The sequence below is a fragment of the Aristolochia californica genome, unplaced genomic scaffold, assembly GCF_029961685.1.
Source record: "Aristolochia californica isolate CCGP_79_NKW_82.1479 unplaced genomic scaffold, dmAriCali1.0.hap1 SCAF_3, whole genome shotgun sequence".
Classification (NCBI taxonomy): Eukaryota; Viridiplantae; Streptophyta; class Magnoliopsida; order Piperales; family Aristolochiaceae; genus Aristolochia; species Aristolochia californica.
The window spans coordinates 46,169,620-46,192,232 of record NW_027181992.1 but is presented as its reverse complement, the minus strand read 5'-3'; the positions used below and the strand labels follow the sequence as shown (position 1 = coordinate 46,192,232).

Genomic DNA, 22,613 nt, shown 5'->3' with positions numbered 1-22,613 from the left:
TCTATGGATCGAAAACACACGACAATCCCAACATATTTAATGTCCAAAACAACGGGCTGAAACATGGAAAGCGTGCGCCTACAGAGTCCCCAACACTTTCTAGATTGCTTTGGCGGCTGCTCATGGAAGGGGGGACCTCGGAGCTTTTTAAATTCCCTGCTCAGATGATGAAAGACCAGGTCCTCAGGAAGAATGCCCGATGAACAGCATTTACACTAATACGTAGATAAGCATTGGCAACGAGGGTCAAAAGACGGGAAGCAATCTCATTAAAAAACGTTTCTGAGATAAAAAGAAGAGCAGAGCATTGGTGATTGAAGCTCCCTGGTTGGGTCAAAGACGCTTCAGAAGTAAAGACGATAGACAAAAAATTAAAAAGGAATAACCGAAAAGAAACCAAGATTAAAGAAATAAAGAAAGAGATGGGTATTTGTGATGAGTTGAAAGAGGTCTATGTGAATAGACACCGTCCATGGAAATGAGAGCATAGCCCCTGAAAACCCGGCCATTTCTTTTGACGAATAATGCCACCGCCGTAATCGCTATCATCTGTGCAGTTTCCGATCACCCCTTTTCCCACTCTACTCCGATTCAAAACTCAGTTTCAAATTAACCCAGAAATTTATAAATTTCCATGTTCTCTTCATCTTCAAATCAACGGACGGAGCCCCGGAGACCCAGAGATTCTCGTCCCATTAAAAAACAGAAAAAACTCAAATTATCCATCGATAGCATTTCATTAAAATGGGCTCCATACAGCGAATGTTTATAATGGAGCCGACAACGCAGAGAATGGAGGATTAAGCAGGGAAAAAGTAGCCATTAGCAGGTAAAATGCGGTCGTATTTGAGTTCCGCAAGAAAGGAATTGCTTCGCAGTGGAAGAAAAAGATCAGACGTGACAAGACAAAAGAGGCTTCGCTCGTGGCTCGATTTAGCTTTTGTTTGGCTTTCACCCAACCAGTTTCCTTAAAGGGAGTACGAACACCTCGCTTCTATAATCTCCATTTCCTTTCCCTTCATTTTAATTCTTAAATCTTTCCTCGGAATTCACTTCCCTACTTTCAACACAACCATAATGGCAATGCCCAATTAAACATTTTAGAATTGTTAGTTGTAACACTTTACTTTCTGATATGCTTCTAATAATGATTCATGAAACTTAGGTGCACATTTATATATAAATTAATATTTACAAGTCTATTATAAATACCAGACTATAGTCGAGAAAGGGGGTTGGTCTACTAGGTATGATTCATACTTAAGGTACTCAAGAGTTATGTGACTCACTCGAACAATACAAGCTAACGCGCATGCCTTGTTCTGTAAAAGCTGCTTGCTCACGTTCTCGATCGCTCGTAGCTAACGCGTATGCCTTGTTGTGTAAAAGCTGTTTGCACACTTTCTCGATCGCTCGTAGCTAACACGTATGCCTTGTTGTGTAAAAGTTGTTTGCACACTTTCTCGATCGCTCGTATAATTAGGGGATGTGTGACTAATTCAAACTATACTGGTTAGTACGTATGTTTTGTTGTGTAAAAGGTGTTTATACACTCTCCGATTCTCTAGCTTATACTGTATTTTTATAGTTCAATTTTGGAATCAAATATAAAACCTAAACCCTAATGTGAAACACAATTTTTTTTAATAATTATCATTTTTAAGTAAAATTCCTAAAAATGGGCTGATTGGTTCTTCTCAATTACAAGAAATAATTAGGTTGTCTCTTCTCTATTACAAGAAATAATTAGGTTAATCTCCTCTCTTTTAAGATTAGTGGCCAATGGTACCTTCTCTAATAAGCTCCATGTAGTCCACCACAACACATGCAAGCTATTAATGATACACTTCTAACTAAATAAGCTAACCATATAGTCTCATCAAACATCACATTTGGAGAAAAATTGACTTAGTTTTCTTTTTTCTTGTTAGGATGGTACAAAGAAACTCATTTTGAGCTACTGACTTGCAACCCTTTTTTGGCCCCTATGCCCTCTTTTTTGTATACTTCTCCTTTTGACAAGGATGTCACACTCATTTTCAGGTACAAGTAGATTTTATTAGCAAAAAAAATGACCTAAAATTTTCATGCTTTGAATAAGGTCATATATTATAAAAATCAATACCGGCAACGACTATAACTTAAACCTACAACGACAGAAAAAGACTCATTTTACAGTGTTTAGGATTTAGAGCAATTAGATGAAAATGAGACAAGCTCAATTGTACAAATGACATCGATTCCACATAATATCGTCCACTTCTTACTGAGGTCGACCGACAGTCGGTCGACTGATCAAGGCGAGCTAAAGAATAAATGGACGACTTTGATTCTATCTCAAATGAATGTGGGTCAATGAACCCTACACTAACACTCCTAAGTCTTCACTTGTAAGCTAATAGCTATTTGTTTATTCTCTAATCCGGGGTCTCAAAGTCTTAATTCATCCAAGTCCATCTTTGACTCCGGTCAACCCGGCTGCACCACAGTCGGCGAGATTCACGATCCATTTTCCCTTAAACTAATTTCGCTTACCATAATTAATGAATAAAACGGTGTCCAGATGTGTCGGCCGCCTCGCTGCTTGAATGCGTGCCGGAAATGTCGTTTCGGGTTTGAAGAATTATTCGGTTTCGTTTCCGGAAAAGGGTTTGCCAGGATGAGTGGCCTTGCTGGCGCTTCGAGAAAATCAACAAACTCATTTTACGTCACGGAAACATTCGTTTGTTCAAGTTTTTGGCTTGCATGACAGGTTCTGTTAACGGTTTTTTGTAAGCCTTCACGTCCACTCCCACCCCGTTCCGTTTTATTATTTAAGATATTTATCCTTTTATTTTAATGAGATTTATAAATAGAATATAATATTAGATTCTGTTCGTCTAATTCACGAATTGTCACGTAAATTTAATATATAATTAAAAATTAAGTATTTTCTCCTCATTTCTTACGTGCATATATGATTATAATTTTTTATTTTAGATTAAATAAAATAAATTTCAAACGAGAAAAGGAACCAAAATTCTTTTTTTATCATTTTTTTTTAAAAAAAGTTCGAAATATCCACGAGGGGCTTAAAGCAGTAAAATTGGATTTTTACTTGCGGTAAAAAAATCGTGAGTGAATAATTTGGTCCGCCACGTCAGTGCGCCCACGCATGCGTCCAGAGGGCTCATTTATTGACATATTAAATGGTCGCTATACGGACAGAAACAGACAAAGCCTCCTCTTATCTTTTTCTTCCTTTCCCTGAAAAGCTAAGCCTATTAAACCTAATTATATTAAATTATTCCTTTATAAAAAATAATAATAATGACAATAAAGAGCGAGAGAGTTCCGAGTCGACTCGAACGTCGGAGAAGAAAGTCAAACTTAACTCTCTGTAACTCACTCGTCCTCGCTCCTTTTAATTAAGAAACGAGACCTCATCGTTTAATCTTAATCTAATCACGTTGCGGCGTGTTCTCTCTATCTTCCCTTTCTCATTTTCCACTCTTTTCTCTCTCTATAAAAGCCCACACGTCTCTCTTTGATCACTCCGTATTAGTCCAAAATACGCTCCCTCTCGATTCCTCCCTCCTCACTTCTTCTTCTTCTTCTTCTTCGCTTTCTTTTCCTCTCCTTCGTCCTCCTCCCTACCTCTCTGATTAATTTCTCTCTGCCTTTCTGGGTGTCTACGGAGCAATGGATGCTGCAGGGCGAAGTTGCAACTCTGGGAGTCAGAGCGAAGAGGATATGGATTTGAGGAGAGGCCCTTGGACCATGGAAGAAGATCACATCCTCGTTAATTACATTGCGAATCATGGAGAGGGTCGATGGAATGCTCTCGCGAGGTCTGCAGGTATGATCTGGTTGTTGTGCTTGTTGATCACACCGGTTTCTTGATTTCGTTTCGAAATGCGCCGAAAATATTTTTCTTCTTGGGGAGTTGTTAAAAACTGAAAATGATTCTTTTTCTGTTTGATATTGCACGGATTGGGATGCACTTTAGATGAATTATGATGGTTTAGGAAGTGGGTTGCTCTTAGAATGATTGCCGAGGTCATAAAAGCTTTCGTTTACATCTTTTCCACTCTTCTCTTTCCTGCTTCTGTTCGTATTCTGCATTTCTTTTTTAAAAGTAAAAGAAAGGTCGTTTGGAACATGGAGGAAATAAAACCTCCTTTTCCAGGAAAAAGATAAAACCATAGCGAAAAGAGTTTGGTCTGTAAATTTACGTATTAATCACAGCTAATTATGCAAGCTTAAGAGTGATGTTGATGCCAGAGGAAGAATAACAGAAGGGCCAGCAATTTCGTTTTCTTTTTTTCTTTTCTCTCCTGCACGTCTGGATATGAATCTGATCTAACCAAGTTGCTGGAAACGAGCAGGTCTGAAACGAACTGGAAAGAGCTGCCGACTCAGGTGGTTGAATTACCTCCGCCCTGACGTCCGTCGAGGAAATATCACCCCAGAGGAACAGCTTTTGATACTGGAGCTTCATTCTCGATGGGGCAACCGGTAATTATCGTGCAACAGAACACCTCCACTCTCTTCTCAGCTTGATAAATGATTTCGTAGTATCATCTGGGTCTCGCAATTTATTAACTCTAACTTCCTGGTTTAATTTCTATCTGTTAATTTCAGGTGGTCGAAGATTGCCCAGTTTCTCCCTGGAAGGACAGACAACGAGATTAAGAACTACTGGCGGACAAGAGTTCAGAAGCACGCAAAGCAGCTCCAATGCGACGTTAACAGCAAGCAGTTCAAAGACACCATGCGTTATCTTTGGATGCCCCGGCTGGTAGAAAGGATCCGGGCGGCCAACGGGAGCAACAACGTCGTCACCAGCCACCCCAGCCTGGCGGCAACCCAGCAGGTGAGCCCGCCGGCTTACGAAATGAGTGCCGTCCAAGTTAACCCCAACTGCACCTCAGAGAATTCCAGCAACGCAGCCTCATCGGACTCCGCCGGCCCCTCCGTCCAGGTGGTCTCGCCTCCTTCCGACTTGACCACGGATTATTACTTTCAGGGCCACAACAACACTGACATGGGCGGTTTCCAATCCGGCGGTCCCGTCGTCTGCCCGGAGGCCTTAACGAGCCCGGTCTGTTTTTACAACCCGACTCTGGACTTCGAGTCTAGCGAGCAGAGCGACTGGTTCTCCGGCGACGGATCAGAGAACTCCTCGTGGAATGTCGACGACATATGGTTTTGGCAGCAGCAGTTCTCCAATGGAGTATAGAAACGATTTGGAGATTTGTAGAAGCTGAGAAAATGAAGAGAAGGCATACATAGAATACACATATTTACAAAGAATAATCAAAGAAGGGTGAAAGATTTGTTGAAACAAATGAAGAAGAAGAAGAAGAACCAGAAAGAAAGAAATCAAATTAGTTTTTTCTTTTCTTTTGATCTTCTTTTTATATTTTTGTAATTTGTTACTCTCATTCTTTTAATTGACATGTATTGATGACATTACGAAGCTTGGTTTGGATTTAATAATACTCTAAAATGTGAATAATTGGCTTCCCACTCTGCCATCTTCTTTAGTGCTAGTCTCTGTCTTCACACATTTATCCGCCATTAATGGCCTTCTAAGTGAACTCGTTCACATCATAGGCTTCTAAACCTTCAATCACCCTCCCGACTTCACTTACAAATGGTTACAAATCTTACATTCGTGATCGAATTGGGCAAAACCATTCATGGTAAGCAGCTCGATCTGATAGGGCCAAATTCGGTCCAAGTCCAGGCCACCGGACTCATGAGTGCCAATCTGACTCAGACTTGAATAAATGAGCATTTTCGAAAAAATTAAGAAAAAAAATCGTCTTCAGCCATTCCTCCGAATTTAATCATTTGTTTCCTCCGAATTGCACGTTACGTGGCTGTTACCGTACGTGAGATGATCAATCTTATCTTTTCCCCCACGTGCATGGTGGACCCACCAGGACTGGCGGTGCCGATCAGCCATCGTTTCCGACACAAGCTCTTGATATCAACTTAAACGAGAATACCGGACCCGGCCATGGAAGACCAAGTCAAAGTTACGGCTGCTTCTAAAAAGTAAAAGGCACGAGGGAAATAAATGCACGATGCAACACTTTGACTACGTGGCTTCTTCTGAAGACTCTATCATGGTCCCCGCAGAAACTGGTTTCCTGTTCCGCCACGTGGCATGGAGAAAAAGTAATTCGTTAAACTTCCTCTGCTCGGTTTGCATCCGCTGAAAGCCGCAAGCTTCCACGTGGGGGTCGCGATCACCGCAGAATGACGGAGGTTGGCTCGGGAAGAACGGAAACGGTGAGAAAAATTACGGCGTTTTTGGCCCGCCGCTTTCTGTTCCACTGCTTGCGTCATCGATTGTCTTAACTCGAGCACGTGAAGGGAGTACTCGAGCACGTGACTCTTCGTCTTCTCTAATTTTTTATGGTTCCTTAATCCGAGCGCGGGATACTCTCTTTTCTTCTGAGAATATCGAAAGTATCTGTTGAGATCTTCTATTGTTTCGGTAAGCAATTCTAATGGAGGCTTTCGTGTTGCCGGATTTGGGTTAAAATCGGATCTTTAGCAGAGCGTTTAATATTTTTAAACCCTTTGAATGTGGCGGTGTTTGAACATTTTCCTGCAACTTCTGCTTGATTAAGAAATCCTGAGAAAGCTCGTGATTTCTCGTATGTTGTGTATTATTGATTTTGAGGTCGCGATGGGTTGTCTCTCTGGTCTCTTTCGACAATATAAAGCATGTTTTATATGCGTATATTTCATGGGCGGAGACGATCTTCTGAAGCAAGGGACTTCGTAGGAGACGGAAGGACAATGGGAATCGCGTTTTACACAATGTGTAGAGTTAAAAAGTAATGGAATAAAGGCTTGATTATTGTTCAGAATTTGTGTTTGCAGCTTTGTACAGATTCCAAACTGGCTGAAGTCCCTTCAGCGTACAGTCATGATGCGTTGTAGGGTCGTATCCATGGACCTCTTCGAGCAAAAGCTAATCACGCAGCTCGATCTCTGTCTCTCTGAATCGAGACGGAAACCCGTTCCCTTTCGGTCATGGGGTTTTTGAGCTGGAACAAACCTTTTCCATTCCATCTTCTCTCCCTGTTAATCTAATTCCATGGAGTTAAACGGGCGTTTACCATTGGAGATCAGAGCCTGAAAAACCTTACTTGCCCGTAACATATTCAAGAGAAGGGTTAGTCATGATTTCTTACCATCAAGGCGGCAATGTGCTGATGCAATATCCTTATCAGAAAGCTTCAAAAAGGCTCAACGTTATCATCCCACCACTACAAACGGATGGTTTTCAGGGCCAAACGAATCGAGGGAAACCCACATGGAATGATGTGGTTCTGAAGGCCCCCCAGAAATTTCTAGCGAGGAAATCGAACCAGTTGTTCTTTGATACTGACCACTCCGATCGTTCGGAAAGTAGTACAAATACCATGAACCCTGTTTCGTTTTCCATTTACGGAATCGGCTCGCGCATTTACAGGAACGGGTTCTCTGGATTGAAATTGTGCTAATCGGGGAGTTAGCTAGCGTGAAGGTGGATTCTTAGTCCATGAAGGTCGTCGTGACGTGCGTCTGGAATGGATGACGAAGACTACAGTGACGGACAGATATTTTCTGGTGAGAAGGTCTGACCCGGTGCAGGGATCAAAGGACTGCAACTATTCAATCAGGGAAACTGCAGGGGATCAGACGAGGAAGAAGGAAACGCCAGTGACTGTCCAGTAGATCAGAACCCTTGAGAGGGTCCAGGGTCGTTAGCAGGTTTTGTTAAAGAATAGCCCAGATCTAATAAACCAGAGGGCCTACATGTTATCTATACCGTAAACCTAAACCCTTAGTTTTTAGGTGTGGCTTATCCCAATCCTGTGGGACCTGAATGCCATAATGGGCCAAGTGGCTGGTGTCAACTTTCTGCAGGCCCAGTCCTACTCTAGTCATGGTTGGAAACGTGATCACAAATCTATTTTTATTTGGTTAATTAAGAAAAACTAATTTAGTTCCTAGTGAATATAAGATTATGAAACTAAATATAAGGTTGGGGGAAGATTTTTCCAAGCTCCAACTAATAAACTTAAGAACTATTACATGTGGATAATTTGATTCTATGTGAAATTGGGTCTAAGGTTTATCCGGAAATAACTAGTCATCTTAGAAATTTTTTTTTCCAACAAATAAATTTAACATATTTAGTCTCACGAATACATGTAGGACTATTTCTTAAACATTGTCGGCTATAATTTTACCTTCACTATTTAAATTGGATATATAATATCTAAACTCCACCGATTTTATAAATTTGCAACAATTTTGTCGAGCAAATTCAAGCCTAGCTTAAGCCTTCATTTGACCCAAAAAACACAAAAAAAATAAAATTAAAAGGAGTCTTTTGTGGTAATTGGGATGTCTCGTGGGTTTTAGACATCTTAATTGTAGTTTTATCCGGTGGAGCGGTTTATACGTATACAACTCGTATATATACAGTATTTATACGGGAAAAATCGCCGTAGATTTCCTCCAAATGGCCGTTTTCCGTTTCTCCGAAACGAGTAATCCGTACCATCATTTTGAACCGTCTGCGTCCGACACGTTTCTCTCTCTTTATCCGTTTAATTCTTTGGACTAAACTACCCTTTTAAAAAAGAATTTTTTATTGCTCTTTTTTTCATTTTAGCCTTAGTTTCGTACGCGCTTTCAGTTTTATATTTTAGAAGGTCGCCTGCTTTTTCGGAAAAAGTAATGGAGGGGGCTAAATTCGTCACTTCATATCTTTTTCAGGATTATCCGGTCCCATGGGGAACTTTCCTGTTTCGAATGCTATTAATAGAGGGAGGGCTTCACTGTCCCTGTTATCTGCGTTTCGTAGCGGCACAAGTTTGGTTTTGATTTTGATTTTGATTTCTTCTCTGCAAATGCACCAATTCTGTTTCTGTTTATCCAATCTTTTCATCTCTTTGTTCAGTGAATATAGAAACAGATCTAGTTTCATTTTTTTTTCGTGTATAGGTTTCAGTTTAATCTGATCTCTGTTGTTGTTGTTTTTTTTCACCGAACAGAGCTGTAAATTATCACTCTCTCCCTTTGATCTGATTTTTCTGATTCTTTTTCCTATTTTCTATTCCGAATTCGTTGTGATATGAGTACGGGCGCTTCGATGGGAATTTCTACCATGAAACCCTGCTGTAGGTTGCTCATTAATTGCAGGAGCGTGGCCTCTTTCGGATTTGAATTCCGGAGATGCAGCCATGCGATTATCGACGATATTTCGGGTCGCCAAGCGAAAGTTTTCGGCGATCAGCTAATCCGCTGCTATTCTCATCGTATTCTCGATTTTCGAATTCCGAGTCGGGCTCCTCTTGCAGTCTCAGGTTCGACATGGAGCCAGTCTAGGGGTTTTTTGGGACGTGACAGGGGAAGACGCATATCAATAATTTGTAACGTTGCTTCTGATGTTAGAAAATTTTCTACGTCGATTGAGCCCCAAATTGGCGGCGACAAGGGCTTTGAGAGGATTTATATTCAGGGGATGAATGTTAATGTGAAGCCTCTTGTTGTTGAGAGAATCGATAGTGATGCAGTGAAAGAGGAAGATACTAGGCTAAACGATAGTGCAGATGTAGATACGAATAATGCTAATGTGGATGAGTCAACAGTTTGTACAGTGAAGAAAGAGTACTCAAAGAGCGAAGCAGAGGCGTGGGAATTGCTGCGTAAGGCTGTTGTTTATTATTGTGGGACTCCTGTTGGGACTGTTGCGGCAAATGATCCAGCGGATAGTCAGCCACTTAATTATGATCAGGTGTTTATTCGTGATTTCGTTCCATCTGCAATTGCTTTCTTGCTCAAAGGAGAAGGCGAGATTGTTAGGAATTTTCTTCTTCATACCTTACAATTGCAGGTAATTTTCATAGTTTTTTTTATTTTTATATTTCGTAATTTAGATTTGTTCTATTTGATCACTATTAATTGAATAAGTTGCACACAGTTTGCTGCTTTTTTTTTTTCCCGCATTCTGCATTTTTCTGTTTGTACAAATACAACTATCTAAATTTTATTTGTATGTCAGTGTAAAATACTCTGATTCGTACGTTAGCCGAAATTATAGATAATTATTGCTTTAACTGGAATTTTGATTATTATTTTTAAATGTCCATACTAGTTACCGTTTATTCATTTTAACACCATGTTCAATCTGGAAATGATGAATAAAAAAGACTGACTGAGATTAAACGTACAAGAGAAAGTGAGACAAGAAGGCATGGCATCAAAAGAGGAGCCCTAGGGTTGGTCCCCTTAGAGATCAACCGTCCTCTTTCTATGTTGTGTATAGTTCAGAAAAATAATAGAAAATTCAAATGTGCTGTAATCTGACTAAAGTACCCATTGATAGCCCAAACTCACTTAATACTACATGATTCAGCAATATGAATGCCATGAAATGGGAATTGTGGAGCAGAGGACGAATCCTTCTCTCCACATACAAACTGGATCAGACAATAGAAAACCTGATATCATGCAATATGACATACCTTTTATGGGATTTAAAATCACAAGAACAATTATTGCTTATATTATGAATTTGTATCATATATTGTAAAGTTGGGCCATGCAGCATTGACATAGGGTGTTTCAATAGTCAGTTTTATTAATGCTCTTCGCCTGTTGAATTCAGATGTTGTTGGGTGAGTCATTATAGCAATTTATGTCATAAAAAATGGGTTCAAATCTCTGTTGAATTCAAAACAATCTGCCTATCCGCTACTTTGAACTGTTGTTGATTGGTGATTTTTGGATTTGTTACCCAGAGCTGGGAGAAAACTGTGGATTGCTACAGCCCAGGACAAGGTTTGATGCCTGCAAGTTTTAAAGTTAGGACAGTGCCTCTAGATGGCAACAAAGAGGCATTTGAAGAAGTCCTTGATCCAGATTTTGGCGAGTCAGCCATTGGCCGTGTAGCACCTGTTGATTCTGGTGAGAAAATGCTACTGATTATTTACTCCTTCAATATTACAAAGAAATATCATCTAGGGCTTATGGTGTCTGTCCTTGTTTGCACACTGCATCTGTCAACGCTTCTATCTTTAAATTAATCAACTGAATGCTCTAATTTAGTTCTACTTTGAAAGTAAATTTACTTGGACCTCTTTCTTTCCAGGGCTGTGGTGGATTATTTTGTTAAGAGCCTATGGAAAGCTTACAGGGGACTATGCATTGCAGGAGAGGGTGGATGTCCAAATTGGCATACAACTGATACTAAATTTATGTTTATCTGATGGATTTGATATGTTTCCTTCTCTGTTAGTCACTGATGGTTCCTGCATGATAGACCGACGAATGGGGATCCATGGTCATCCTCTTGAGATCCAGGTATTTTACATTTTCGGCAACGAGTTATCTGTGTGATTCTCCAAACTCTTAGTCAATTCTTGTTTGGTCAAGTATGGCTTATGGTCCTATTTTTCAGGCACTGTTCTACTCGGCTTTACGATGTTCCCGTGAAATGTTATCTGCAAATGATAGTTCTAAGAATCTGCTCCGTGCCATCAATAATAGACTAAGTGCATTGTCATTCCACATCAGAGAGTACTATTGGTTAGACATGAAGAAGGTGAATGAGATATATCGGTATAAAACGGAAGAATATTCAACTGAGGCTGTTAACAAGTTTAACATCTATCCTGAGCAAATTCCTCCATGGTTAGTTGAGTGGATTCCTGAGAAAGGTGGTTATTTTATGGGCAATCTCCAGCCTGCACACATGGATTTCAGGTTGTTCACACTTGGGAACACGTGGGCTGTAGTTTCTTCTTTGGCCACTCCTAGGCAATGTGAGGGCATTTTGAATCTGTTCGAAGAGAAATGGGATGACCTGGTGGGAAAGATGCCTCTAAAAATATGTTATCCTGCTCTAGAAGGAGAAGAATGGCGTATTATCACCGGATCGGATCCAAAGAACACGTGAGTGTTCTTACTTCTTGGTTTTTTTAACCTTTGTTGAATGATATCGTTTTCTTTATAAATGAAGAAAAATATCTAGATTCCAATGACACTTCTCACTTTTCCTTTTCGTTTGTTGGTTTTGAACCATACCTTTAAAAAAATCTAATGTCCTTTATAAGATTGTGCTCACCGGTAGGTTACTAGAAAAGCATTTTCTAGTATATTGTTTAAGAAGTCATCCACTAATCGTGTTAAAGCTACGAAAGTTCAAATATGCCCTCAGTCTTCCTTCAAGATTTGGAATCTGGAAGTGAAGCATTACTTCCTTGCTTGTCTTTGTAGAACTCTGGTCCTAGATTTTTAATGAAAATGCATCTCTTTGTTGTTGAGGTGCACAATGTTTTGAGCTTTCTGAGAACAATATGTTGGAACATAACCTTGATCCATGAAGCCCAGCAAAAAGAAGCTTAAGATTCCAGTGTGCTGGCACAATCGAGGTCGGCAATAGAGTACGGCAAGAACCATGCGCTGGCCAGTAAGTCGGCAAAGGTCGGCAAGCACAATGCGCTGCCAAGGAAGTCAGCAAACCAGTAAACGTGTTCGGCAACGATGAGAGGTGTATGCGGTGCCGATTAACTCTAAATGTCTATAAATAGGACCATAAACTATGTAATCTAGAATCCAGAAATAAGAGAAAAGTTCAGAGAGCTTGGTTGTCCGAGAGCGTTAAAATTTCTGTGAGAGCGAACGTCGATTATATTTCCAACAGTGGTATCAGAGCTGGTCGGAAATCCTTTACGAAGGTTATGCTGCCAAAATTCCGGCAAGAAGACGGTCTCCGGTGGAAGAAAAGCCAGAAACAGAGACGACGACGTCTCTGTTTTTTGGTAGAAGGAGGAAGACGAAGTTCGGGTCGACTCGTCCCGATTTCCACACGCTCGACTTGTCCCGTACGTTTCGGCTCAACTCGTCCATCTAGAGCACCAAAGTTGCGCACGGACAGACTCGTCCGACCCGTATTGAACTCGGCCGGTTCAACTCGTTAAGTTGATTCAATACTTTTCTGGAGGTTTGTAGAAGCTCATCCGACGTATCGGGGTGATTTTGGAGGCGTTGGATTCGTATTTTCGAGAGCTTCGATTTGATAAGGTAGAACTTTTTCAATAATATATAAGTTTTTTTCTTTTTGAAAAATGGCAAATAGTGTGACATATTTCCAAGTTCTGATTTTCAAAAGTGATATTTATGATAACTAGAGTATCAAAATGAAAGCTCTTCTTGGAACTCACAATGTCTGGGACATCGTTGAAAATGGTGTAAGTGAGCCAGAAAGAGAAGATGTTCTTACACAAAAGCAAAATACATCTTTAAAAGATTCAAGAAAGAGAGACAAGAAAGCTCTCTATCTCATCTATCAAACATTAGATGATGATGGGTTCGAAAAAATTTCAAGTGCAACCTCCGCCAGAGAGGCATGGGAGAAGTTGCAAACCTCTTATAAAGGAGTCGAGAAGGTGAAAAAGGTACGTCTCCAAACACTAAGAGGTGAATTTGAATCCTTACATATGAAAGCATCCGAGTCTATTTCGAGTAGTAGTTGTTTCTAATCAATTGAAAAGAAACGGTGAAAAGCTAGAAGATGTGAGAATAATAGAAAAGATATTCCGTTCATTGGATCCCAAATTTGAGTATATCGTCGTGACGATTGAAGAAACAAAAGACTTGGAGTAAATGGCAATAGAGCAACTTCAAGGATCGTTGCAAGCCTATGAAGAAATGCACAAAAAGAAGCAAGATCTCTCTGAACAACTGTTCAAGACAGATCAAAGAAAATGAGGAAAAACAAGACTACACAAGAAATGAGAGTGGTCGAGGAAGAGGCCGAGGCCGTGGACGCAGAAGAGGTCGCGGCTCTGGACGAGGTTGGAATAACAATTCCAACAACAGCAATGAGAGAGGTGAAACCTCAACAAGAGGTCGTGGAAGAGGAAACATGAATTCCAAGTATGGCCAATCTCATATTCAATGTTATAATTGCTAGAAATTTGGGTATTATGCTTCAGACTGTAGTGCTACCGAGAACAAGTTTGTTGAGGAGACAAATTATGCTGAAGCAAAGACAGAAGAAAAAGAAACGTTGTTATTAGCATACAGAAATAACAATAAAGAGCAAGAGAATACTTGGTATCTTGACTCAAAGGCAAGCAACCATATGTGTGGAAGAAGAAGTTTGTTCGTAGATCTCAATGAATCGATAAGTGAAAATGTCTCTCTGGGAAATGATTCTACTATGGCGGTACAAGGAAAAGGTAACATTCTTATTCGTGCAAAAGATAGTAGTCATCAATTAATTTCAAATGTCTACTATGTACCAAATATGAAAAATAATATCTTGAGTTTGGGTCAACTCTTAAAAAAGGGTTATGACATTCATATGAAAGATTATAGCCTTTTTATAAGAGATGACAGGAGAAATTTGATAACAAAGGTACATATGTCAAAGAATAGAATGTTTCCTTTAAATATACAAAACGATGTTGCAAAGTGTTTACAGGCTTGCTATAAAGATACATCGTGGCTGTGGCATCTTTGCTTTAGGCGACTAAATTTTGAAGCTTTAAAGCTATTGTCTAAGAAAGATATGGTGAGAGGCCTACCTCGAATGGCTTACCCGAATCAAGTGTGTGAAGGGTGTTTATCAGGGAAGCAATTCAGAAAAAGCTTTCTGAAAATATCAGAGTCAAGAGCCAAGAAACCACTCGATTATATTTCCAACATTGTTTTGTATATTTAAAGGAAACATTCTATTCTTTGACGTATGTACCTTTATTATCAAATCTCCCCTGTCATCTCTTATAAAAAGGCTATAATCTTTCATATGAATGCCATAACCCTTTTCTAAGAGTTGACCCAAACTCAAGATATTATTTTTCATATTTGGTACATAGTAGACATTTGAAATTAATTGATGACTATTATCTTTTGCACGAATAAGAATGTTACCTTTTCCTTGTACTGTCATGGTGGAATCATTTCCCAGAGAGACATTTCCACTTATCGATTCATTGAGATCTATGAATAAGCTTCTTCTTCCACACATATGGTTGTTTGCCCCTAAGTCAAGATACCAAGTATTTTCTTGCTCTTCATTGTTGTTTCTGTATGCTAATAACAATGTTTCTTTTTCTTCTGTCTTTGCTTCAGCATAATTTGTCTCCTCAATGAACTTGTTCTTGGGAGCTTTACAGTCTGAAGCATAATGCCCAAATTTCTGGCAATTATAACATTGAATATGAGATTGGTCATACCTGGAATTCATGTTTCCTCTTCCACGACCTCTTGTTGAGGTTTCACCTCTCTCATTGTTGTTGTTGGAATTGTTATTCCAACCTCGTCTAGAGCTGCGGCCTCTTCCACGGCCTCGGCCTCTTTCTCGACCACGCTCATTTCTTGCGTAACCTTGTTTTTCCTCATTTTCTTTGATTTGTGTCTTGAACAGTTGTTCAGAGAGATCTTGCTTATTTTTGTGCTTTTCTTCATAGGCTTGCAACCTATAAGTTGCTCTATGGCCATTTCTTCCAAGTCTTTTGTTTCTTCAATCGTCATGACGATATGCTCAAATTTAGGATCTAATGAACGAAGTATCTTTTCTACTATTCTCACATCTTCTAGTTTTTCACTGTTTCTTTTCAATTGATTAGAAACAGTTACTACTTTTGAGAAATAAACCGAAATAGACTCGGATGCTTTTATATGTAAGGATTCAAATTCACCTCTTAGTGTTTTGAGACGTACCTTTTTCACCTTCTCGACTCCTTTGTAAGAGGTTTGTAACTTCTCTCACGCCTCTCTGGCGGAGGTTGCACTTGAAATCTTTTCAAACCCATCATCATCTAATGCTTGATAGATGAGATAGAGAGTTTTCTTGTCTCTCTTTCTTGAATCCTTTAAAGTTGTCTTTTGCTCTTGTGTAAGAGCATCTTCTCTTTCTGGCTCACTTGAGTTATTTTCAACGATGTCCCAGACGTCGTGAGCTCCAAGAAGAGTTTTCATTTTGATACTCCAGTTATCATAAATATCACTTTTGAGAATCGGAACTTGGAAAGATGTCACACTATTTGCATTCAAAAAGAATAAAGCTTATATATTGTTGAAAAGGTTCTACCTTATCAAATTGAAGCTCTCGAAAATACGAATCCAACGCCTCCAAAATCACCTTGATCGGACGTCGGATGAGCTTCTACAATCGTCCAAAAAAGTACTGAGTCAACTCAACGAGTTGAACCGGCCGAGTTCAAGCCGGGTCGGACGAGTCTGTCCGTGCGCAACTTTGGCTCTCTGGATGGACGAGTTGAGCCGAAACGTGCGGGACGAGTCGAGCATGCGGAATTCGGGACAGAGTCGACCCGAAAATTAAAAAAATTTAAATAACTCACCCGCACTTTATCTTTCTCCTTCTGCCGAAAAACAAAGACGTCGTCGTCTCTGTTTCTGGCTGCTCTTCAGCCAAATAATCCTTCCACCGAAGACGTCTTCTTGCCGGAATTTTGGTAGTGTAACCTTCGTAAAGTATTTCCGACCAGCTCTGATACCACTGTTGGAAATATAATCGACGCTCGCTCTCGGACAACAAAGCTCTCTGAACTTTTCTCTTATTTCTGGATTCTAGATTATATAGTTTACGGTCCTATTTATAGACATTTAGAGTTAATCGGCACCGCATACACCTCTCATCGTTGTCAAACACGTTTACTGGTTTGTCGACTTCTTTGCCAGCGCATTGTGCTTGCCGACTTACTTGCCAGTGCATGGTTCTTGTCGACCTCGATTGTTCCAGCACACTGGAAATCTGAAGCTTCTTTTTGCTAGGCTTCATGGATCAAGGTTATGTTCCAACACTCTCCCTTAAACTTGATCCTGTAACTCCAAGTAGAATCCTTAATTTTATGAAGTCTTCACTTGTCAATGGCTTGGTAAAAATATTTGCAGCTTGATCTTGTGACTTCACATATTCAGCTTGCACATCCTTTCTTGTAATGCACTCCCGTAGATAGTTGTAGCGAATGTGGATGTACTTGCTTCGATCATGGAATACTGGATTTTTTGCTAGAGCAATGGCTGACTTGTTGTCGACATAGATTCTAGTAGGCTTTTCTTGTATTAAGCCTATTTCTTTCAATAGATTTCTGAGCCAAATAGCATGACAAACACATGAAGTGGTTGCAACATATTCTGTTTCACAAGTTGATAATGTGACAATCTGTTATTTCTTTGACATCCATGTGAAGGCGGTATTTCCCATGAAAAATACAAATCCAGTAGTACTTCTTCGGTTGTCTATGTCTCCACCCCAATCACTATCGCTATATCCAATAAGCTCGTAATTTTTAGAAACTGAATAAAACATGCCTAAGTGCATAGTACCTTTTAATAGCGAAGAATTCTCTTTGCGGCCTGGAAATGGGTGGTTGTTAGAGATTCTATGTAGCGGCTGACCAGTCCAACTGCATAAAGAATATCTGGCCTTGTACAGGTTAGATAACGTAGACTGCCTACCAAACTTTTGAAAAAAGTTGGATCTACGTTTTCTCCTTCTTCATGCTTGGATATCTTGATTCCGTCGGTGTGTTGGATGGCTTGCAATTTTCCATCTTGAACTTTTTCAAAAATTCTTTTGCATAGCCTTCCTGTGAAATAAAAATTTCATCTTCTTCTTGCTTCACTTCGATGCCAAGATAATACGCCATAAGCCCGATATCTGACATATCAAATTTTTTCGCCATTTCTTTCTTTAAGTCATCAAACAGGTTTGGATTATTACCTGTAAAGATCAAATCATCCACGTATAGGCACACAATCAGCACATCTTCCTCTTTGATCTTGATATAGAGAGCATGCTCGTATGGATGTTTTGTATAACCATGCTCTTGGAAATACTTGTCAATCCGGCTATTCCATGCTCTTGGTGCTTGTTTTAGCCCGTAAAGAGCCTTCTTTAACTTCAAAACTTTGTCTTCATTTTCCCTCTTTATACCCTAAAGGTTGCTCGATGTAAACTTCTTCTTCAAGAACTCCATTTAGGAATGCAGAGTTTACATCCATTTGATGTATTTTCCATTTGTTTTGAGCTGCAAGAGAAATGATTAGTTGTATAGTTTCTAAACGAGCAATAAGAGCAAATACCTCATCAAAGTCAATACCGGCTCTCTGACTGTATCCTTTTGCCACTAATCTTGCCTTGTGTTTTTCGACGTCTCCCTTGGTATTGCTCTTTGTCTTGTACAATCATTGAACACCAACGGGTTTATGCCCTTTAGGGAGTGGAACGAGTTCCCACGTTTGGTTCTTTTCGATAGCCTTAATTTCTTCATCCATGGTATTTTGTCATTTCTTCTCTTGAGCAGCTTCGTGGAAGCTTACTGGTTCACAATCAGCAAAAAAACAGAAAAAGAGTGAGATTACCAGATGGCTCGGTTTCTTCATATATTTCTCGAAGACTTCGTATTCGTGGCGCGATTCTTTGGCTCCCACTTGAATGTGACGAAGGTGACTCATCGTCGTGTGTAACTGTAGTAGGAGTCGTAGGCTCTAGTTGCATTTCTCCATTCTGTTCGACCGATATTGGTCCATCTTCAGATGGAGGGGAGATATTGAAGTCACTGTTATGAGATCCAAAATCCCATAATCCTTTTTCGTCAAACACGTCTCGGTTGATTATTGTCTTCTTACTGTCTGGATTATATAGCTTGTAGCCTGTGGAATGTGCATCATAACCAATGAAGATAAAATTTTCTCTTTTGTTATCAAGTTTGGTTCTTCTTTCATCTGGTATATGTGCATGAGTTATACTCCCAAAGACTCTTGAGTGGGACATGCTAGGTTTTTTTCCATTCCATGCTTCTTGTAGTGTTTTTTCCCAAACACTTCTTGTTGGAGATCGGTTTGATAAATAAATCGCACACGCCACAGCTTCTGCCCAAAACTCTTTAGGTAATTTCTTGCTTTCTGGCATACTCCAAACTATATTGAGAATAGTTCGGTTCTTTCTTTCTGCCACTCCATTTTGTAGGGGAGATCTAGGAACTGTCAGTGGTTGACGAATTCCATTTACTTCGCAGAATTCCTGAAATTCTTTGGAAGTAAATTCTCCTCCTCGATCAGATCTCATGGCTTTGATTTCTTTACACACTTTCCTTCTCTACTGAAACTTTGAATTTCTTAAAGACTTAAAACTTCTGATTTTTGTTTCAAAAATATACCCATGTTTTTCTTGAAAAATTATCAATAAAGAAAAGAAAGTAGTTGCTTTTACCTAAAGAGTTTAGCTTGATAGGTCCGCATACATTTGTGTAGATTAACTCGAGTGGCTTCTTGGCTTTTGACTCTGATCTTTTTGGAAAGTTTTTTTTTCTGAATTGCTTCCCTGATAAACACACTTCACACACTTGATTCGTGTGAGCCATTCGAGGTAGGCCTCTCACCATATCTTTCTTGGACAATAGCTTTAAAGCTTCAAAATTTAGATGCCCAAAGCGAAGATGTCACAGCCACGATGTATCTTTATAGCAATCCTGTAAACACTTTGCAAGATCGTTTTGTATATTTAAAGGAAACATTCTATTCTTTGACATATGTACCTTTGTAATTTAGAATCAAAAAATAAGAGAAAAGTTCAAAGAGTTTTGTTGTCCGAGAGCGTTAAAATTTATGTGAGAGCAAGCGTCCATTATATTTCCATTATATTTCCAACACAATAGCTGGTCACTGACACGATTTATCTCATGCAGTTCTTGGTCGTATCACAATGGAGGATCTTGGCCAACATTGTTGTGGCAGGTATGAATGGATTTAATTATTTATTTACGTAATGTCTCGCCCAATGTGATTATGAGTTGGTTTGTCTTGATCCCCACAGTTCACCCTAGCTTGCATCAAAATGGGAAGACCTGAATTAGCGAGGAGGGCAGTTGCGGTGGCTGAAAAGAGGCTAATGGATGACAAATGGCCCGAGTATTATGATACTCGTTCAGGGAGATTCACTGGGAAACAGGCGCGCCTGTGTCAGACATGGACCATTGCTGGGTTCCTCTCTTCCAAAATGTTATTGGAGAATCCAGAGCTCGCCTGTATCTTAACTTGTGAGGAGGATCTTGAGCTCCTCGAAGGCTGTGCTTGCCTTCTCAGCAAAACAGCTCGAGCCAAGTGTTCTCGCAGGGCTGCAAGATCCCAGGTTCTTGTCTAAAAATGACGTGGGATTCCATATTAGTTCATGTTGGTGATATATCCTTTTTTTTTTTTAATCACCTATTGTTTCATACCAACTGTGTATATATGCTGTATAAATTTTGAGCTGACAGGGAAGCCAGGCGGGATTTTGGTGCGCCTGGATGTGTTTGATTTGATTCAGACCACGTTTGGCTCGATGTCACCCTGCTATCGCCTCAAAAGATTTTTTTTTTATTTTTTACTGTCTGTAACGATGTGATAGATGTTACAACATTTTTAACAGAGATTGTTGAATCCAGACACACTTACCACTTCATGACTTGCTTTTAATCAATTGTAGCTATTATTTACTGATAACACATTCCAAAAATTTTCTCCAGAATCACGAGCTCGAAACTCCATTGTAAGGACTTAAGGCCAGACGCAACGCTCAGCTATCCCCCACATTCGATCATCATCTTCTTTCTCCATTAAGTTGCAGATTACATCGCAGTACTCGGGGAGAGTACCAGAGGCAGAATGGACCTGAAAGGCCACGCGTCCCCGCCGTGTCAGACGTCTCTCACCATCTCTGTCCATCTCCTTACATTCCTCGCCCACCGGAAGAAGATCGTTCCCGCCTCCTCTCACCAGAGCTCCCAGGAACAGCAGCAGTGAAGCCATTGCGACGGAGACACTAGCACAGAACAATCTCGCAGTCACCCTCGTTTCCCTTTCGCTGCGTGCAGTCAGAGACAGAAACCCAGCTCAGCTACAGCGAGGGGCCAGTCCATTTGGGAGCCGACTGATGGAGAAGATAAAGAGAGGACTGGGCAGATATGGGAAGAAACTAGGCGCGTTGTAGGAGAGGTTTTAGCAGTTTTTAGGAAGATGAGAGCTTTTCATGTAACTGGCACGGCGTTATTTCTTGGCAGGGTTGGCCATCTAAACCTCTCTCTGTGAGTCAATGGACGCCAAGCTACGTGACGGCTCGGACATTCTGAACGTGTCGGTCACTAAACGTTTCTTCTGGAGAAGACAATCCATGGTTTTGCGACTGCCCGGAGGACTCGGATTTAGAAACGGCCTACTCGAGTCAGAGGTCTGGCTTCTTTTACTTCTAGACTCGAACGACCCGAACTGATTCTAGGAACCGGACCCAGACTAAGACCAAGTCGGGTCCCGACTCTCCCTCGCAGAACCATGAAACCAAAATAACACAAGATTTTTTAGTATAATTTTTTTTTATGTTGCATAAATTTACAAAAACTTTATAACCCTTCTTTCCATTACCCAATTCACCATCAAACGTTGTAACGTAGAGTTAAAAGGAATGAATTAGGGTTTTCTAACTTAGAATTGGAAACTAACCCATGTTCTTAAAAACTTAAGTAAGATTGGGTCACCTGAATCTAGAGCTGGAGTTAGGACGGGGGCGCCTCTAAGAGGGGCGAAACCCCCCGACCCGACCTACCTCTTGGAAATGTTAGGAATAAAACGCTCTAATTTCAAACTAATGAGATCAATAATAATAATCACAGAAGAAAAAAAACACAAAAATAAACATTAAGATTTATATAGGTTTACCTCAAGGTGAGACTACGTTCTATTTTTTGCCGCTACAGTAATCCACTATAAAAATAAAATAATTTACAAAATAAATCGCACACACTTACAGTGTTTTCTCTAACCTCTCTTAAGCTACAACTCTTTCTCTCGATGATAAAACCCTAATAGTGATGCTTCTCGATTATAAAGAAAAAATTAGGGTAATTACTATATAAGAGTAAATTTTCCAAACTATCTTTAATGAAAAAACAATTAATATATCGTGGACCAGGCGACAACCCCTTCCAACCCCCATAGCGACTTTACTGCGTGCCGACTTAGTGTAGGGTGTTGATTAGGCTCCACAACTTAACAGGAAAAATTGAGTAAATTGTGATTAGTACCTCTTTTGACTCATGTCATGTAGAGATATCTCAAGAAACTAAAAATTTGAGATGGGGAATCTTGACCTACCTTAAAAAAAACAAAAAACAAAAAAAAACTCCTGCCTCTTCATCTCACCCAAAACCTATGCTTGAATTGGCCTCGCTGACCCTCAATATATTTTTTCAATTTAGAATCCCATTTTTTCAATATATAGAAATAAATAAATAAAATAAAGCAGCACCACCGGTTTGGCCATTACCTTAGCAAAAGACAGCTGGACAGAGAGAATCTAAGCCGGATCCGGGGAGGCTTCCCATGGCCAGACGAGGACGAGACAGTAGAAAATGCCCAACAATGACCCGTCCTTTATATGAACGGAAGTGAAACGTAGCCACCAAAGCCCATTTATGAGGCCTTTTAATGAAAGCTCTTGCAGTCACTCCATTTGTGGGTAACGGTTTATATAGGCAATGTTGTTTATGGACAGTAGGAGACCATACCCATTTAAAGGGGATCATTCAAAGCCCATATACACTCCG

The 22,613-nt window shown here is 40.0% G+C and overlaps 2 protein-coding genes across 2 annotated transcripts; both read left to right on the top strand.

Moving 5' to 3' along the window:
• Positions 1-3,681: 3,681 nt before the first annotated feature.
• On the top strand, positions 3,682-5,302 carry LOC137960289 (MYB-like transcription factor EOBI). The gene is made up of 3 exons (XM_068807862.1): positions 3,682-3,838; positions 4,368-4,497; positions 4,624-5,302. Exons 1-3 carry the CDS (start codon positions 3,682-3,684, stop codon positions 5,219-5,221), a joined length of 885 nt encoding a protein of 294 aa, XP_068663963.1. The 3' UTR covers positions 5,222-5,302.
• Positions 5,303-8,898: 3,596 nt separating this feature from the next.
• Positions 8,899-20,474, top strand: LOC137958943 (alkaline/neutral invertase A, mitochondrial-like). The gene is made up of 6 exons (XM_068806161.1): positions 8,899-9,892; positions 10,800-10,965; positions 11,150-11,361; positions 11,459-11,952; positions 19,722-19,770; positions 19,850-20,474. Exons 1-6 carry the CDS (start codon positions 9,131-9,133, stop codon positions 20,174-20,176), a joined length of 2,010 nt encoding a protein of 669 aa, XP_068662262.1. The 5' UTR covers positions 8,899-9,130; the 3' UTR covers positions 20,177-20,474.
• The last annotated feature ends 2,139 nt before the right edge of the window (positions 20,475-22,613 follow it).

Bases quoted from the DNA above. Each gene is read 5' to 3' on its own strand.
- LOC137960289 (XM_068807862.1), top strand. From the start codon at position 3,682: ATGGATGCTGCAGGGCGAAGTTGCAACTCTGGGAGTCAGAGCGAAGAG. The intron at 3,839-4,367 runs GTATGATCTGGT...GGAAACGAGCAG, and splicing joins TGCTCTCGCGAGGTCTGCAG to GTCTGAAACGAACTGGAAAG. The intron at 4,498-4,623 runs GTAATTATCGTG...TGTTAATTTCAG, and splicing joins CATTCTCGATGGGGCAACCG to GTGGTCGAAGATTGCCCAGT.
- LOC137958943 (XM_068806161.1), top strand. From the start codon at position 9,131: ATGAGTACGGGCGCTTCGATGGGAATTTCTACCATGAAACCCTGCTGT. The intron at 10,966-11,149 runs GTGAGAAAATGC...CTTTCTTTCCAG, and splicing joins TGTAGCACCTGTTGATTCTG to GGCTGTGGTGGATTATTTTG. The intron at 19,771-19,849 runs GTATGAATGGAT...TGATCCCCACAG, and splicing joins GGCCAACATTGTTGTGGCAG to TTCACCCTAGCTTGCATCAA.